The sequence below is a fragment of the Hyperolius riggenbachi genome, chromosome 7 (genome assembly GCF_040937935.1).
Source record: "Hyperolius riggenbachi isolate aHypRig1 chromosome 7, aHypRig1.pri, whole genome shotgun sequence".
Lineage (NCBI taxonomy): Eukaryota > Metazoa > Chordata > Amphibia > Anura > Hyperoliidae > Hyperolius > Hyperolius riggenbachi.
In genome coordinates this window covers 237,527,578-237,545,865 of record NC_090652.1, presented here as the reverse complement: position 1 = coordinate 237,545,865, position 18,288 = coordinate 237,527,578, and the positions used below count along the sequence as shown (strand labels likewise).

General features: G+C 42.1%; 1 protein-coding gene across 2 annotated transcripts in view; it reads left to right on the top strand.

The window, feature by feature from the left end:
- The window catches only part of ITPRID2 (ITPR interacting domain containing 2), a 146,029-nt gene extending 127,959 nt beyond the window's left edge, over window positions 1-18,070 (top strand). For both annotated transcript variants that reach the window (XM_068245416.1, XM_068245417.1), the window contains exons 17-18: window positions 9,255-9,368; window positions 15,304-18,070. In XM_068245416.1, the coding sequence (XP_068101517.1) occupies window positions 9,255-9,365 (111 nt within the window). In that variant the 3' untranslated portion in view covers window positions 9,366-9,368; window positions 15,304-18,070. The remainder of the gene's footprint in view (window positions 1-9,254; window positions 9,369-15,303) is intronic.
- Window positions 18,071-18,288: the final 218 nt, after the last annotated feature.

Below are 18,288 nucleotides of genomic sequence, written 5' to 3'. Positions count from 1 at the left end.
CGATCGGGTAACTTTTCAGGACATTTTTTTGTGCTGAAAAATTAGGCTTATACGCGAGTATATACAGTATACAGATTTTTATTTTTAATTGCCCAGCTTTCCCTTATGCTTGCCATAGATTTTGCACATATCCATGGACAGCTATCTGCATGGCTTGCAAATATCCGGAAACTTTATTTCCATTACACAGCATGAAGTAAATGAAGCCTGGCTCTACTTGCATGAAACCAGTGGATAAACATAACACATCCAGTTTAATGACTGTCGCCTTTTGGATGGCTGCGACTGCGCGCTTCCACGCATAATGGTATGCGCTCCCGTGCTGCCGCCCGTTAGCACGGTGATCAATGAATGGGAACACAAAAAGGTCCATTTACCGCTGTACTGAACACAGAACCCGAGGCCCCTTTCACACTAGGGTGTTGCATTGGCCAATTTGGAAGCAGGCCAATGCTATGCCAACATAAGTCTATGGGGCATTTCATACTTTGTGCGGTGCATCCCACCGGAAGTGCCTGATTCAGCGTGAGAGCAACAGCGTGATATCAGGCAATGTGCGCAGTGAACCGGAAGTCATGTAAGTCTATATTTAAAAAAAAAAAAAATCCTCATTTACGTTGTGGCGCAACCACATTTTTTCACTACACTTCCATGCAATTCAATTCCGGCCACAGGAAGTGAGCGCTACAGAACCTAACTTCCAGCTTGTCCTACAGCCATAATGGAATTGCCGCGCACTGCCGCAGTAATCTCCACAGCCTTTTTTTATTTTTTTGCGGTGCGATAAGCCGATCGCACTGCTGCCGCAGGTTGGCAGTGTGAAGCCAACCTCAGGGAATGAAAAATGGCAGCCTACGTATTCCTTTTGCTTCAGGATTCCTTGAAGTCTAACCTCAGCTGTTCACTGAAATATTTGATGTTCCTCTCTGCTGATTAGCCAGGGGCAAACACAGGATTTTCAAGGGGGTGATTCCTGAAAGGTCTTCCTGAGCCATACACAATACAGTATAATAATATGGTAGGACATCATGCTGGGTACACATAATGCAATTTCCTGTCCAACTGACAGGATCTGACTATTATTTCCTAAATGTTTGATCTGCTCCTGTCGACAACTGGATCAATCAGGAGCAGTGTGGATACAGATAATAATGAGGACAGCCGACATTGGTAATGAAGGGGAAAGTGAAGCATTCACACAGCAGGGCACAGGGCTGTGCTCATAGCGGACTCTAAGTTCCCCAGTGCTGCAAGCTGCTTTATGCTCTGTACACACACTGATGCTTGTTGCTGTGCACACACTGCTTCTCCATGCCCTGTACACACGCTGCTCCATGCTCTGTACACAAGCTGCTGCTATATCCAAAGTCAACTGAAGCTGGGAAAGAAAGGGGGCAGTGCTGTGAGCTGCAGGATACCTGCAGATATGCTGGTGTCTCAACTTGTGCCTGTCCTTAGACTCGGCATCGACCCTGGTCTGAGGGGGGATTCTGGGCATCTATAATCTCCCCCCACCTGCGTTTGCCTATGAGCCTGGTAAAAACTACTAGACAAATGTTGGTAAATCGGGGGTCAGCAGCACATAAGATGCATGCAGGTGGGTGCAAGCAAATGGCAGAGGTCCCCTCCTTCACAATTATTATTAGCACAAGCAAGCAGTTGGTTTGCAGCACACCAGCTCTTTATTAGAGCAAAAATCAGTATATGCAAGTAAACTTTCGAACAATCCCTGTCCTTTGTCAAGCTAATCATCAAAGAGATAGGGCTGGTGCACACCAAAAACCACTAGCGGATCCGCAAATGCTAGCGGTATTTGAAGCTGTTTTTCAGAGCGATTCTAGGCATGTTTAGAGATTTTCTAAACATGCTTAGCATTTTTTGGAGCGTTTTTGTGTAGCAGATTTGATATTTTGTTGGAAAACCGCTCTGATCTAGCATTTTTCAGAGCAGTTTTCCACTTTGCTATACTTTTACATTAAAGAGAATCTGTATTGTTAAAATCGCACAAAAGTAAACATACCAGTGCGTTAGGGGACATCTCCTATTACCCTCTGTCACAATTTTGCTGCTCCCCGCCGCATTTAAAGTGGTTAAAAACAGTTTAAAAAAGTTTGTTTATAAACAAACAAAATGGCCACCAAAACAGGAAGTAGGTTGATGTACAGTATGTCCACACATAGAAAATACATTCATACACAAGCAGGCTGTATACAGCCTTCCTTTTTAATCTCAAGAGATCACTTGTGTGTTTCTTTCCCCCTGCAGCTATCTTCCACTGAAGTGTCAGGCTGTTTCTTCCTGCAGAGTGCAGACAGCTCTGTCTGTATGTAATTCCTCAGTATGTGAAAGCCCAGCCAGCTCAGAGGAGGATTTATCCAGCTTGTAAAAGATAATAGAGCAGAGAGAAGCTGCACTAATCTAAATAACACACAGGCAGTGTGCAGAGAGGGGCCTGGAGGGGGGAGATGCATCACAGAACCACAACACTGAAGAACTTGGCAGCCTTCTAGACACAGGCTGACAAGTCTGAGAAGAGAGAGATAAGTTGATTTATTACAGAGATGGTGATAGTAGAACGTGCTGCAGTAAGCCAAAACACATTAGAATAGATTTTGGAACTTGTAGGATGGAAGAAAACCGGATGAAATTTTTGTTACGGAGTCTCTTTAAGGCTGAATTGCCTCAGAAATCTCAAAAATGCTGCAGGACCCGAGTTTGCGTTTGGGGGGCGGGGGGAATGAGCCGCTCTGGTGTGCACCAGCCCATTGACTAACATTAGTGGTTTTCCCCCCGAAAGAGTTTTAAAAAAACGCTCAGAACCGCTCTTGGTGTGCACCAGCCCTTACAGCTAAGCTTTTAAGCAGATACTGCAGAAAATGACATCTCTTCCAATTAGCACATATTTGTATAATAAATGAGAAAAAGGCAAATTAACCCTTAGAGATACAAAACTGAAAACAAAACATATTCACGTTATCCTGCAGCTTTCCCTTGCATAATGGTGAATCCAAATTCAATCCCTCCTTTCCCTTTCATAAACATACAATGCAAAAGTCCATAAGAAACCTGGAATGAAAGGACAACTTGAGTGAGACTGAGGTGCTACACCTGCTATTGCCAAAATTCTGTTTTGTCCCCACGTTTATTGCCTGATGAAGCGGGCTTGGCCTGCGAAATGCGTTGCACTGCACTTTTTGGGGTACTATATAATAAATGTGATTGCTACTATTCAGACAGTCTTTCGTGTCTGCTTTATGGAGGTAAGTCCACCACTTCCTCCAAGCAAATTTTAAAGGTTTTATCCATTTTTATCCTGCTGGCGCCTCTGTTCTCCTACTGCTAACTTAAGTGAGGCTGCGATAATTATTTCATTTTAAACAATACCAGTTGCCTGGCAGCCCTGCTGATCTGGTTGGCTGCAGTAGTGTCTGAATAACACCAGAAACAAACATCTTGTCAGCTCTGATATTAATGTCAAACACCTGATCTACTGCATGCTTGTTCAGGGTCGTGGCTAAACGCATTAGTGGCAGAGGATCAGCAGGGTAGCCAGGCAACTGGTTTTGCTTAAAATGAAATAAATATGGCAGCCTTCATAGCCCTCTTGCTACAGTTGTCCTTTAACCTCCTTAGCAGTAATCCCGACTCAGGCTCGGGACGGAAAGCCGCAGAACAGGGTGGTAATCCCGTGCCCGAGTGAGTTTCATGCATTAGCTGCTGCAGACCTCTCTGTAGTATGTTTTTCTTCTTGTTTTTAGGGTCTAAAAGCTTGAGAAAAAATGTTATGGCTTTTAGACCTTGAATCTGGAAATAATCATAACGCCAGGGAGGTTAAACAAACAAATGCAGATCAAAATCATGATTTAAACCATTGGGAGATAATGTATCCAATAAACCTCCTTACGAAAGCATACTTGTGTATACTGATTTTTGCTCTATTAAAGAGCTGGTGTGCTGCAAACCATCTGCTTCTTTGTACTTGATAAATGTTGTGTTGAAGTGAATGATGAGGTCTGTAAAGTTACGAGCATTACATAAGGTACAAAGAACTATCCTTTCAAGTTAAACTTTTAGTTCAGAGTGAATCGTGATCAGCCACTTGTAGAGTACATAGTTCTCTTACACAATGGTTTACTTTCATCTTTTCATTCTGAAAAGAATTTGCCTCCAGTTCTGCAATTGCAGCACAGACATTGATTGAGTGCTAGCTGCATCTACACTCTAGGCTCTTTTAAACTTTGAGAAAACTATTTGGCAGGTTTAGGATTTCCTTATGACAGAAACAGAAAGGAACGTATCTCACACTTGTGTAATCGAAAATTTTATAGAGACTTGCAAATTCCAGGCATTTGAAAGATCTATCCAAACTAACTAAATATGTGGTTTGAGCACAGTGTTGATGTCCATGCACAAGGGGTTACCACACACCCAACCTGGGGATATTGAGGAATAGGTGCATCAGGGAGTCAGACCAGAAACCCCCTGATCCTTAGGTGTCAAAATAATCCAGGCAATGAAGTTGACCCGGGACACCACCTGGATTTCAATGCAGCTATGCTGCTTTATAGCATTACATATCAAAGCTTACAATACATCATGATGTTTCGATCAATGGACCTTTGTCAAATACTTGACCTCAACAACATGGTTACTACCTTTTTATATAAGGTTGAGACTTGACCACACATAAACACACCCCCTGGGGGCAGGCACATACTTAACCACTTCACTACTGAGGTGTTTTTCACCTTTTGTACCAGAGCAATTTTCACTTTTCAGCGCTCCTTCCATTCATTCGCCTATAACTTTATCACCATTTATCACAACAAAACAATCTATATCTTGTTTTTTCGCCACCAATTAGGCTTTCTTTGGGTGGTACATTTTGCTAAGAAGGATTTTATTCCAAATGCATTTAAACAGGAAAAATAAGAAAGTGGAAAAATTATTATTTTCAGCTACCGGAATTAAAACCCACACATTTTATTTGTCCAGTTAATAAAACGTTTAAAATATTTTCCTAGTACAACGTATGGCACCAATATTTTATTTCGAAATAAAGGTGCATTTTTTCAGTTTTGCGTCCATCACTAATTACAAGCCCATAATTTAAAAAATAGCCGTAATATACCCTCTTGACATACATGTTAAAAAAAGTTCAGTCCCTAAGGTAACTTTTTTTTTTTTTTTTTTTTTTTTTTTTGATGCAAATATTTTATTTGGCTAACTATGGGAGAGTGTGGGAGGCAAGGAGTTAATTTTAATGGTATATGTGTGGTATGTGTGTCTCTTTTTTTTTTTTTTTTTATAAAAAAAAAAAAATGTATGTAGGTATAATTTTACTATTTTGTAACAAGATGTCCTCGCACAATTGTTTTCAGTAAGTAATGCATGAACGTGTTACTTTTATTATTACAATGACCGCAGGCATCTCATTGATGCCGGTGATCAATAAATGGGAACTGTGTTCCTATTCATTGACCTCCCCACTAGCAGGGGGCGTCAAGAACACGCGAGGAGGCGTGCTGTGGCCATTCGCTGCTATAGACGATCATCTACGTCCATGGGTAGGAACTGAAGTCCTGCTGGATGTAGATAATCTGTCACAAATCACTTAAAGGGAACCTTAACTGAACGGGGGGTAAAGAGTTTGTTACCTGGGGCTACTACCAGCCCCCTGCAGCAGTCCTGTGCCCTCGGAGCCGCTCTGGAATCCTCCGGTCCCCCGCTGTCACTTAGTTTCGTTTTTGATGACTCACCAGTCGGCCGGCCGCAATGCATATTATTGGACGCATTCCTTACTGCAATTAGCGCTGTTGCAGACCGCAACGCGTAAAAAAATACGCGTTGCCACATATCTATGCGTGCGGATTGCGGCAACGCGTATTTTTGTACACGTTGCGGTCCGCAACAGCGCTAATTACAGTAGGGAATGCGTCCAATAATACGCATGGCGGCTGGCCGACTGGTGAGTCGCCAAAAACGAAACTAAGGGACAGCGGGGGACCGGAGGATTCCAGGGCGGCTCCGATGGCACAGGACTGCTGCAGGGGGCTGGTAATAGCCCCAGGTAATTGAAACTCTTTAACCCCCATTCAGTTAAGGTTCCCTTTAACTAGTTAACCTTCCTGGCGGTAAGCCCGAGCTGAGCTCTGGCTATGCCGCTGGAAGGCACCGCTCAGGCCCCGCTGGGCCGATTTGCATAATTTTTTTTTTTTGCTGCACGCAGCTAGCACTTTGCTAGCTGCGTGCAGTGCCCGATCGCCGCCGATCCGTCGCGCCACCGCTATCCGTCGCGCCGCCGCTATCCGTCGCGCCGCAGCCGCCCCCCCCCCCACACACAGACCCCGTGCGCTGCCTGGCCAATCAGTGCCAGGCAGCTCTATGGGGTGGATCGGAATCCCCTTTGACGTTACGACGTCGGTGACGTCGTCCCGCCCCGTCGCCATGGCGACGGGGGAAGCCCTCCAGGAGATCCCGTTCTTTGAACGGGATCTCCTGATCGCCGATCGCCGGAGGCGATCGGAGGGGCTGGGGGGATGCCGCTGAGCAGCGGCTATCATGTAGCGAGAGTTTGTCTCGCTACATGAAAAAACAAAAAAAAAATAAAAAAAAAAAGATTTGCTGCCCCCTGGCGATTTTTTTGCAAACCGCCAGGAGGGTTAAAGGAACAGATCAGCAATTTGCAAAGTAAAAAGAAACAAAATAAATGAAAGTCATTTTATGCCATTTAGGGTCATCAAGTAGAACACATTTTCCATTTCTCAGTCCATAAACGCTAGCATGACCCCGAGGACTAGAGTTTGACCCCTGTGGTCTGCAGTGTTAGGTTTATCTGACACTTGTGATACGAAGCACCAGGATAACCAATGTCCAAATCTTAAGGTCGAGTCACTGTAGTAATATTTTGTTATATTCATAAATAAGAATGCCCCTATTTAGAACTACTCTCCAATTAGTGGGAGTGTAATCTTCATGACTTCTATCGTCACTCTTGTAGGACAGTTAATACTTTGTCTCCCTTTCCATTAAAACACAAATTCAGTCATGACTAGTAAGTTATGGCCGACATATTGTTCTAGGACTATACCAAGATTTTCATTGTCTGACCAGCCAACTGAAACAGAAGCTCCTTCATCTGGCAGTTCATTGGGCTGGGCTGGGGTGGCACGCATGATACAGTGCCCGGTCTGTGTACTGCCCACTCACATGAGAACAGCCTGAAATATGTGTTCTAATGAGACACATGCTGGATGATGCAGAATGTACTATTGTGCTAACATTGAGTGGGTTGTGTCAGAAATGACAAGATTTCATTTTTTGTTTCCAAATTAAATTGTTACAGAAGATTTGAGGAGGACTATTATTTAAACAATCATAAACTGACAGATCTGCACACTGTTTTGAAGTAGTGTTGTAATATCGGGTACCACTGCATCCTCACAGCAAAACGTCTAGGACTGGCCCTGTCAGTTCCTCTTTAAATCCTGTTTTAAGTCCTATTTGAGCACTCAAAAATGTCGTTTATATCTGTACATAAGCTTCTTACTAGCTGATGGCTGATAAAATCCTGTTTTAAAGTACGCAGTTAGGTGCCCCTTCCGTTCCAGAGTAGCAAAGTAAACTTGGAGACACTTTAGGAAAGCCTAATATTTTAACATTGTCTAATTTTGTTTGATAGATCTAAGATGATCATTAAAGCAAACGTGAAAATAAACTGATGAGATAAAGAGGAAGAAAATCCACAAAGTAGAAAGCACAATAGTCATTAATGTTTTATAAAGAGAAGAGTAATAATGCAAAAACGAATTCCAATGCTTACAATACCTAACAATCAGGTTATGAATAATCGATAAATGTGCACTTCGTTGCCCTATTTCACTGTTGGTAATCTTCTTGATTTTAAATTTAAATCTAGTTCAAGTGAGCATCACAATAATCGCCAGTAAATGAGATTCTGAGTCAAACCAGCAGATTGGTGTCCATTGGTCACAGGAATGTCGGGAGGAAGGTTGTAAACATATTGGGAAAATCGAGTAGGCGTAGTACAAAATGTGCTGTTTCAGTGCAAATATATGTATGTAAAAGTATAAATAAGTAGGTTTGTGGCAATAAAATATTGGCAAAAGCAGGAAATAACCAGGCGCTTTAAAAAAAAAAAAAAAAAAATGCAAACGCCACGCAGATGGATTAAAAAGCGCTCTGCAGCGTGTCTTGGGCCTCAGAAGGCAAGAGCTGTCATACTTGCCACATCTTCCAGGGGCAAACCTGACGAGCTGAAATGTGCTGTAAAAGGAACTTGAAGTGAGAGAGGTTTAGAGGTCATTTTAAGAACATTATGCTGGCTACACACAATGCTATTTCCCATCCGATCATCAGGAATCAGACTATTATTCCCATCATATCCAATCCGCTCCCATTCAATAACTGGATCGATTTTTCCAGTTATCAAAGGAAAATTGATCCTGTTATCAATCATGAGGCAGTTTGGACATGTACACACAATGCAACTTCCTGTCAAATTACCTATGAATTGGATGGGAAATTGCCCAGCATTAAGGGCCTGACAGTCATGCTAATATGCCTAGAGCTGGTACATCGGATCATATATGGGTGTGTATACTGATTGTGTGTATAAATATCTAGGAGTGGCTGAATAGTGTTCTACTGGTTATGGGCACAGCCTGAGGCCTGGAACCCACTAGGAGCGATTTTCTGAGCGCTTTTCGATTTGAAAGGTCTTGCTAATGCAATGCTATGAGTGTGATCCCACTTGGGTTATGTGATTTTATAAAAATCGCCCATAGCATTGCATTAGCAAGAGCTTTATCAAATCACTAGGGCTTAGAAAAAGCTGCTAGTGGGTTTGAGCACTTAGATGTAGGAGGCTTCAATCCTGTCTGGAACCAGTAACAAACCAGTAAAGAATCTTTGGGCAATACTTCCCAGTGCTCAATTTGCCCACCATAAGTGGCTGCAGCTCTTAAGTCCAAACAAAAAAATGCCCTTTACTAATACTAGTACATCTGTGTATCGTTCAGTTGTATGTTTGTCCTTTTATTTAGACTAATAACAGTTCACATTTATTATATGGTAATGTGTAGCCATTTTATTGTCCCTCACATCCAGTCCTGCTATCTATCACTTTACACCACTCTGACCACATTCTTTGTGGTTTGTGTTATTTGTATTACCATGAAAGCTAGATTTCTGTGAGCGACAAAGTAAAAGATTTCTACCTTTCTGCTCCCCAGATAAAGGAATCCATTGTTGGAGACATCAGACGAGAAATAGTGAGTGGACTTCTAGCAGCAGTGTCTTCTCCTATGCGTTCCTCGGATGGAAAAACTGATGGGAGGATTTAAAGGGTGAGTGATTAGTATGCATGTAAAAGTGGCATGCTTGTCTCGACACTTGATTGGCCTTAAAAGGTCCAATAATCCAAAACTGATGCTGGAGAGTTATACCTAATAACAAAACCTGGCTTCTCTCAGGCTCTCCTGTTTTGGGTTCAGTATAACATATATTCCAATATAAACAAGGGTAATTATTTGAGAAACTGGTGTTTCAGGTATAATCTGAAAGCAAAAGCCTTTCCCCATTTTACTTTTAGTTCTTCCTTAACTCATTAACTCAAACTGCACGTTTTTATGCATACAGTTTGAGCACTATTCTCGCTAACAGGACATACTGATGTGTCCTGTCAATCAGGGGCGGGCGCATGCACTCCTAACGCTTATTCATGGCGGGATTTACACATCAGTGACTAGTGAAGGAGAACATGTGTTCCCCAAGCTAATCGAAGTGTCGAAGTGACTGGAATGAATGAACATGACTCCACTTGAGCCATGTTCATTCATACTAATGAAAGTAAAACCTAAAGTAAACAAAAAAAATCAAATACTTCCTGGTCACCCAGGATAGTGTTTATAGTGCCATCTAGTGGCCAAAAAAATAAATTCAATAGTTATTAATACTTATTAACACTGCCCTAATGCAGCTTTGTGGCATTTAGATCTGGCCATTTCAGAACCCTACATGTATTTCAGCCATTCCTGTGTAGAATTACAAGAATGTTTTAGCCTCATCTACATGGTACAATTTTCTGTCAGATCGGATCTATTAGACAGATCTATTAGATCATTTTCAACCAGTCCAATCGTTTACGTTCAATTTTGCAATAGATTTTGGGTAATTATCAAATCGAAATCTATTGCAAAATTGATCTGAAACAATTTGGTCGTCTACACACGATGCAATTTCTTATTAGAGCTATCGAATAAATCCGTCTATCTGATGGAAAATTGTACCGTGTAGATGAGGCTTTAGAGTCCTTGGGCCATATGCAATTCACCTTTTCACCCCAGTTTTCTCCTAGGAGATGATTTTTAATCTTCGATTTAAAATAATTTTCCAGCACTTTTCAACTAAAAAAAGTACCAAAAAGTAAATGAAAAAGTACTATCAAAACTATTTTGAGTATTTTCTTCCAAAAAGTTAATTGCATATGGGCCCTTGTCTTGTTGTAAATTCCACCTTCAGCTGAGCTTTAATTTTGGATGGTATCACATTATCCACAAGCACTCTCTGGTAGAGTATAGGCTTGAAAATAATTCTATGAAGGTGAGCTGCCCAGGTCCTAAATATACAAAGCAGTATACCGTGTATATATATATTCAGTAGGTATTGGGACCGTGAAATGCTTTCTTCCTCATGTCACACCTCCTACATGGGGAGCTTCACTAACTATGGTCACATAACGATCTTCTGCGGTTATTTTGAGACTTTTCTGCATTTTGCATTCTTTCGTTCAAATGAACTTTGTGGTATGACCTTTGTTTGAGACACCCAGTTCTGTTTATTTCTTTAACTTGGCTGGTTTGAATTAAATGACACTTATTTGCAGGTATAATTAATAAAAGTGAAGACCTATCCATCTTGAATAACGCACACAGTGTTCTAGGAGAGAAACATACAATGCTCATATTAAATCCATGACTTATCTTAAAGCGGATCCGAGATGAAAAACGAACTATAACAAGTAACTTGTCTATATATCTTATCTAAAGTTTAGATAGTTTACACAACAAATCTGTCTGCATACAGCTTTTAAGCCCCATCTACACCATGGGACATTGAAGCGATCCGGCGGCTCGATTAGCCGCCGGATCGCCTCTTCCGCGTGCCCGCCGCGTCCCCGCCGCATTCGATTCCCCGCTCGTGCCCGCCGGCGCCGCTTATCTCCCGCACGATTCCCTGCCATTGTCCCCTCGCGGGGATCGAGCAGGGAATCGGCGGTGCGAAGATCCGTCCTGCCGGATCTTATCAATCGAGCCGCATACGCGTGTAGATGCGGCTTAATAGAATATGATTCTTTCTTCCTGTGATACAATGACAGCAGCCATGTTTGTAAACATTACACAGAGGCAGGCTTATCTGCATCTTGAGCAAAGAAACCTAATCCTCCTCCCTCCTCCCCTCTGCCTCTGAAATCTCTGGCTAGTAATACCTCCCCCTCCTCCTGTCCAGACTGAGCTCCGATGAGCCCTTGCTACTATCTGAAAGTGCCTTGGCTCTCTGAAAACCTGTTGGCGTGGCTTGTTTACTTTATAAGGAATTACAGTATTAAAACAAAAACAAAAAAGTATTTGGCTTGAGGAATGCCCTATAAACAACAGGAAAGGAACACAATTATGCAATGTGTAAAAGTTCATCTCGGATTCACTTTGTCTATAATAGTGTGCAGAAGGAGGGAGCTTTGAGTCTATGCTAAAGGGTTGGCCACTGTCAGTTTAAAAATGTCTTTATCCAAATCTATAAAGTTATACCCTTGTTGTTTCAAAATATCAAAGTAACTCTTAAGATCCTGGGCCTTCTAAAGTTTTAGAGAAGAGAAATTACATTTGTCTGTTAATGGGCATGACCGATTGTTTCTGAACTGTTATCGCTACAATTGACCATGGGATTGTTCAATTAATGGGCACCTTTAGAATTAACGTGTACACTATCAGATCATAAAACCTAACAGGTTATTCATTTTCAACTGAGAAACAAGAGTGTTACATTGTACTTACTGCAGTTGGCCTCTACCAACTGAAATTACCGTATTTTTCGGACTATAAGACGCACTTTTTCTCCCTCAAAAGCGTGGGTGAAAAGTCAGTGCGTCTTATAGTCCGAAGGTGTCCTGTGGAGGCTGCCGTCCTTTGTCTCTGATGTGCTCCTTTGTCTCCTTTCCCCCCTCCAACTGTCTCCGATGTCCCGGTGTCCTCCTTTGCAACCCCAGGGGCTCTAATGTGCCTTTGTCTTCCTCAGCTCCATCCCCATCTCTGATGTCCCGTGTTTCCAGATGTCCTCCCCCACCCCTGTCCCCCTGCAAGTGAAATAATTACCATCAGCGTGATCGATGTTGAGTGCAGACGAGCAGGGATTCGGTCCTCCTTCATTCGCAGCTCCAGCTTCAAAGTGCGCCTTCAGGTTGCAGGCACCATGCGGCCAATCAGGAGAGGCGCTGCACGGACAACGTCCAATCACTGCTGCCGCTGTTCTAACAGGACGCGATGGTCCCGCGGGCGGGACAAGGCTCTGTCATTGAGCCAATCACTGCACTCAATTGGCTCAATGACAGAGCCTTGTCCCGCCCGCGGGACCATCACGTCCTGTTAGAACAGCGGCAGCAGTGATTGGATGTTGTCCGTGCAGCGCCTCTCCTGATTGGCCGCATGGTGCCTGCAACCTGAAGGAAGTACTTTGAAGCTGGATCCATGAATGAACGAGGACCGAATCCCTGCTCGTCCGCACTGAGGATCTTCCACATCGTTCTTGCTGATGGTAACGATCTCACCTTAAGGGGGACAGAGGAAGCAAACTAAGCCACAGGGGGGCACATCAGAGATGGGATCGGGGTAAGGAGGACATCAGAGACATGGGGGAGGGAGGAAAGAAGGAAACCAGGACATCAGAGGGCGGAGGGGGGGAAAGGATGACAGGCACATCAGAGACATGGGGAGAAGGGAAAGGGGGGCATCAGAGACATGGGGAAGGGAGGAAAGTTAGACACCGGGACATCAGAGATGGGGACAGGATGACACGGGGCACATCAGAGACACATGGGAGAAGGGAAAGAGGGATATCGGAGCCACTGGGGGAAAAGTGGACACCAGGGGACATCAGAGCCAAGGGGAAGGGGGAAAGCAGCAGATCACAGGAGCATGTCAGAGATGGGGAGAAGGAAAAGGACACCAGGGGACATCAGAGATGGGGGGGGGGGGGGGAGTACACCAGGGGACATGGGGGAGGGGGATGACACCAGGGAAGATGGGGGGGGGGTGACATCAGAGACACAGGGGAGAGAAAAGGAGGACACCGGGGACATCAAAGATGGGGAGGGGGGTAGGAGAACACCGGGGGACAAGAGAGATACAAGGGAACAGAAAAGACATGGGAACAGAGGAGACAGAGGAGGACAAATGGAGAGAGGAGGACACAGGATGGTCAAAGAAGGACTCAAGAGGGAAATAATTGGGGGGAAGATTAAGGGGAGAAGATCCACAAGATGCCCCTGCACCATGGATGCACCAGGGTTAGTATATTTTTTTTTCCCCTGATTTTTGTCCTCTAAACCTGGTGCGTCTTATGGTCCGGAGCGTACTCTATTTTTTTTGAAGAGCTCAAAGTTAACTTTTTCAGATACTAGCAAAATGTGCGGCCCACCTCACTCCATCACCTTGTGCTTTGAAAAGCTGGCAGTTGTTTGAAATCTATTTGATGGTTCTCCGGACTTGTGATGATTGATATCCAGTTGTTTGCAGTCTTTCTAAATCTCTTCTCAGATTAATGGGCTCCCTTGACCTGAAGGCCTTAGAGAACAAGTGCATAAATGGTGTGCGTCTTTCACACAGGATCACCTAAATCTATCAGTTTTGTTGAAAAGATGATTGCATGTGTGTATGTTAAAGTTGTTAAAACTTTACTTGGGATGTGCTTGATTTTTTTTATACTTTAGATATCATGGGAATATACAGTAGATCTTTGTGTACAGAAATATGTACATTTTATTACATATACACCCAGCATGCAAGTTTCAGAAACACTACATTGTATATCACATGAAAACTCTATGAACTGAGCTGCTAGGTAGCAAGCACCAGCAACCTTGCCAAGGGTCCCAAACTATTAAAGGATACGTTATCTCAAGATTAACTGATCTATTACATATACTGTTTAAGCGAACAATGCATGAGTTGATTATAGCTGATATGCCAAGCCAATTGATCCCTACTTGATTGGAATTTGATCAGACAGTGATCAATTCCCACCCTACAAAGCCAACTCCATTTTAATAGATTTCAGGAGAAATGTATCAAGTGTTGAACAAACCAAATATTTTGTTCCACTAGATGCAGAGCGCTATTGGTCCCCCACCTCTTCTGCCCCACCCTCATCACCTCATTTTCCAACATGTCCGATCACACTTATGAACAATAAGGTACCCAAGATTGATCTAAAAATAAATTGATAAGAGAAGTTAAAGCAACAGAAGCTGGTATATTTGATCAAAGTGATAGGCTACACACACAGATTTCTGACAGCGTACAACAGTTTGAAAAAGCAGGTCTTGGGTATTTTTTTTTTATTTTTTTTTATTATTGGTGTGAGGAATAGTTGTTCTAGAATGCAATAAAAGAAAGTGAGCCAATCTAAGATAGCAAATGCCAGTCATTTGTTTAAAAGCTAGAGACTTTGATTGGTTGTATTTATTTTCCTCCACAGGTTAGTAGTTTTTTTATGGAGTCCTTTACCCTTTGCTATTGAGGGCAGTGTTAATACCTCTGTTTCAGTTTTGTCTCTACCATACTTGGATTATCTACTTTCCTGTCCCGGAAGCAGGCGTCATCGGGACAACAAGATGTGTACACTTTTTTTCAGTGTAGGAAAGTGCTTTGAGCTCTCTGTCGGTATTCTGGTTGGGGAGATTTCCTTATTCCCTGACTGAGCCACAGCGAAATGCCGGTGCCTCTAAGGAATTAGAATTGGTGTGAACGGACGCTTAGTGATCTGACATTCAATAGAATAAAAAGAAAAAATAAAAGCCTTCCATTTTCTGACAGTTGGTCACATTGTGCACAAAATGTATTGTTTCCCCGATCTTGTGCATGTTTCCATGTTTAATCTATGGGTTGTTCAACATGGTCTTAGGTATTGCCATTTTCCTCTTTAGGTGATTATGGAGCATGTAGAATTTTACTATGTTTTCTATTTGGGGAAGTAATAACACTGTCTTTTTGTTTTGTTTTTTTACAGACTTTTGTACACCGGAGTCAAAAAGAAATGGTTGAACTCTAGACAACTCACATTGAGAATCTGGCTGCCGATGGTTATTACTTCAAGTCTGAAACTCCAGGAGGAGAATATTTTGCTGCTGACATGATCTACTGTTTGTCTTTTCATGTTGACCCCTGTACTTCTATGTAATTTGGGCACGTTGCTTAACTTTCTGCCAATAAGAGGACTGTGGAGGTTTCAAACAATATTTATTTTATTGTGCTATTTTGTGTACACTTCATGTCAATTTTCGAGACTTGAAAGCGTCCCTTTTTTTTTCTTAATGAGACCTTTTTTATTTTTTTAGAGGGGATAACTAATTTTGTTCCCCAGATTATTAGGTGGGAAGGACCAATATTAACGTCTGTCTCTCTCTAGCTTATACACTGACCTCCATGAGGTATAGACTGTGCAATAAGTCGCTCTGAACTTATAACAATCGTTTTGGTTTCTGCTGTTTTGTAGAGTCACTTTAAGATGTCCTGGACCTCTCACATGAGGAGGGTAGCCATCACATGGGCCAAACCACTATATAATATAAAACAATTTTCTATTAATAAGGCACTAGGCGCAGAGTGTGCAGACGAGTACAATGCAAGCAAGCCTTCCAAAGATTTGCTGTAGCTAAAGTTTGTTACTTGCGTGGTAGATTTCATATTTTTATTCAGAAACTACTTTTTTTCTCTTTTTTTTTTTGTTTTTTTTTAAGTTCTTACACTGAAAGAGATATATCTTTATACACAGGATAATTTAAACAATGTATTGAAATACTTCAAAAGCTCCACTCAACACTGAAATATTAGTATTTGGTGGGATCCAGTGAGTAAAAGTGTTTTAATAAGCTTCTACATACCTCAGCTGTTCCATTTTACACTTTTTTTCCTCTGCTGCTTGTTCCATGCTAACTGGTCCTCAACCTTCTTGGTGTGACTATGTGGCTTATGGGAGTCATTGCTTCAATTTGATGTGTGGATCCCCTCCTAATCTAGGGACATCAGGATGTCTTGTGGCTTTATGGTTTTCATTGGTAAAGTTTGGCCACTGATGAACGAATCATAAGATAACATAAGATAACACTTATATGAAGTGATTACTGGTGCTGGATCCCAGTAGCATAAGTATCAAGACAATCTGAGTAGAGGGCGCTCATAGTCTTTCTTCAGGAACGATATATAGTGCTTTTATTATTTCAACACATGTACAGACATCCAACTGTCACAGCCGACAATTGTTTCGAGGCTGTAAATGTGTGTGCGGACCCCTCCTCCGATTGTCTTGGCCACTGAGGAACTCTGAAATAAGGAGGGTGTGCTCTAAAGATGCTGCAGTTCTCTGTAGTCTAACAACAATTATGCTCTTCTGTCATGTTGTGTATTAAAGATAGATGTACACTGTAAGAGATAGTAAACAATAAAAAAAAAATCAAGGTGAAGGGTCTTGAAGTCATGATGTGCCTTGGAGCCCTATATAGTGTAGTATGCTGAGAATGGTTGTGAAATCACAATATACTGTGATAGTTCAGGTTGCGACAACCGCAATCACGGTGAAGCACTGGTGGAGAATTATGGTCTGTCTCCAGTTCGAACTTTGGTGATCCTGTGGTCACTCTCCCAAAAGGGTTAAGCCTCAATATTTACAGCATGGGGAAAGCTGCCTGGGCAGTGCTCCTGCAGTCTATTAACAGCTGCTGATAAGATCTAATTAGCCACTTTGATCTGGCTAAACAAACATAGAGCAGTGAATTTATTCAGCAACTATATGTGGAATAAAGACTCTTCATTGTGTGATGTGCAAGAGTTCCGGTCCGCTATAAGGTTCTCCCTGTCTGGAGCTTTTCATTCTGCTAACCAGGCCTGGTTGTTGGTGCATGTTTTTAATGGTGTTTAGGGTGCTTGGTAAACTTAGTTTTAATGTACCTCGTCAAGAGCCCCTTTCGCCATCCACTTCCTGGAGCACAGGCTTCCAATGCTGTAACCTGTAGTTTTTTGAGAGTCTAATATAATTATAAAAGACAAGCAGTAGCCCCAACTAGATAGCCTTCTATAGCATGCTACTTCAGTTGATATGACCAAGTTTATAAGATTTTGTAGGTCCAGAAGCCTCATTCCTCAAAACAAGGTAACATTTTAGCTTTCTGCATACTAAGAAATTAGATTGAGATATGTTAAAAAGAAATGTTCATGTTCAGTCACAACTTATTTGCTATAACTGATTCATTTCATATTACTTTTCAGTACTGACTTTCATTTTGAGCATATTGGAGAGTGCAGGACATGGAAGGTTGAGAACTTGGTGGCATGGGGCAATGGCCCCCGGGAAGGATGTTTTTTTCTTCAGTGTAGTGTTGAATTACTCTTTAGCCCATTTATTTCATGTGCCATATTTGTAACACTATTATTTTCTCTTTCCACTGTGCTGTGTGATTCTGATGCGGAATACCTATGACAAAAGAGAAAAAGTGCTTTGCATTCTGGAAGTCTCCCTTAGTCAACCTAAAACATGAACTGCTTGTTGAAATGAAAGTGTGTATGTGGGAGATGCGTGCAACAGGTCGTGGCACATTGACTGCAGCTGAATAAAGCCCCTTTTTTTTTTTCTTTTTTTTTTGTGTGTGTAGGTTGAGCTGTAATTGGAACAATATTTGTGGTTATAAATGTTGCTGAAAGTTTGAAGCTATACATGTTTGTGTTACTCCATACACAAGGGCTGATTTCTAAATATAATAAAAATATTTATTTTGCATAAACTTTGGGCTCCTTCTTTACTGGTGTTGAAAATTATAAGTAGAGGGGGTTGGGGGTGAAGGATTGAGCAACCAGACAGATAATGATTAGTTGACACAGATGTTATGGAAAGTTTAATTTGCGTAGAATTTGCATCAACTTGGAAATTATTAAATGTTGAGCAGTACACTAATTGTCAACCAGAGAAAGCAGAAAGTTGACTGGGTAAAGGGAAGAGTTA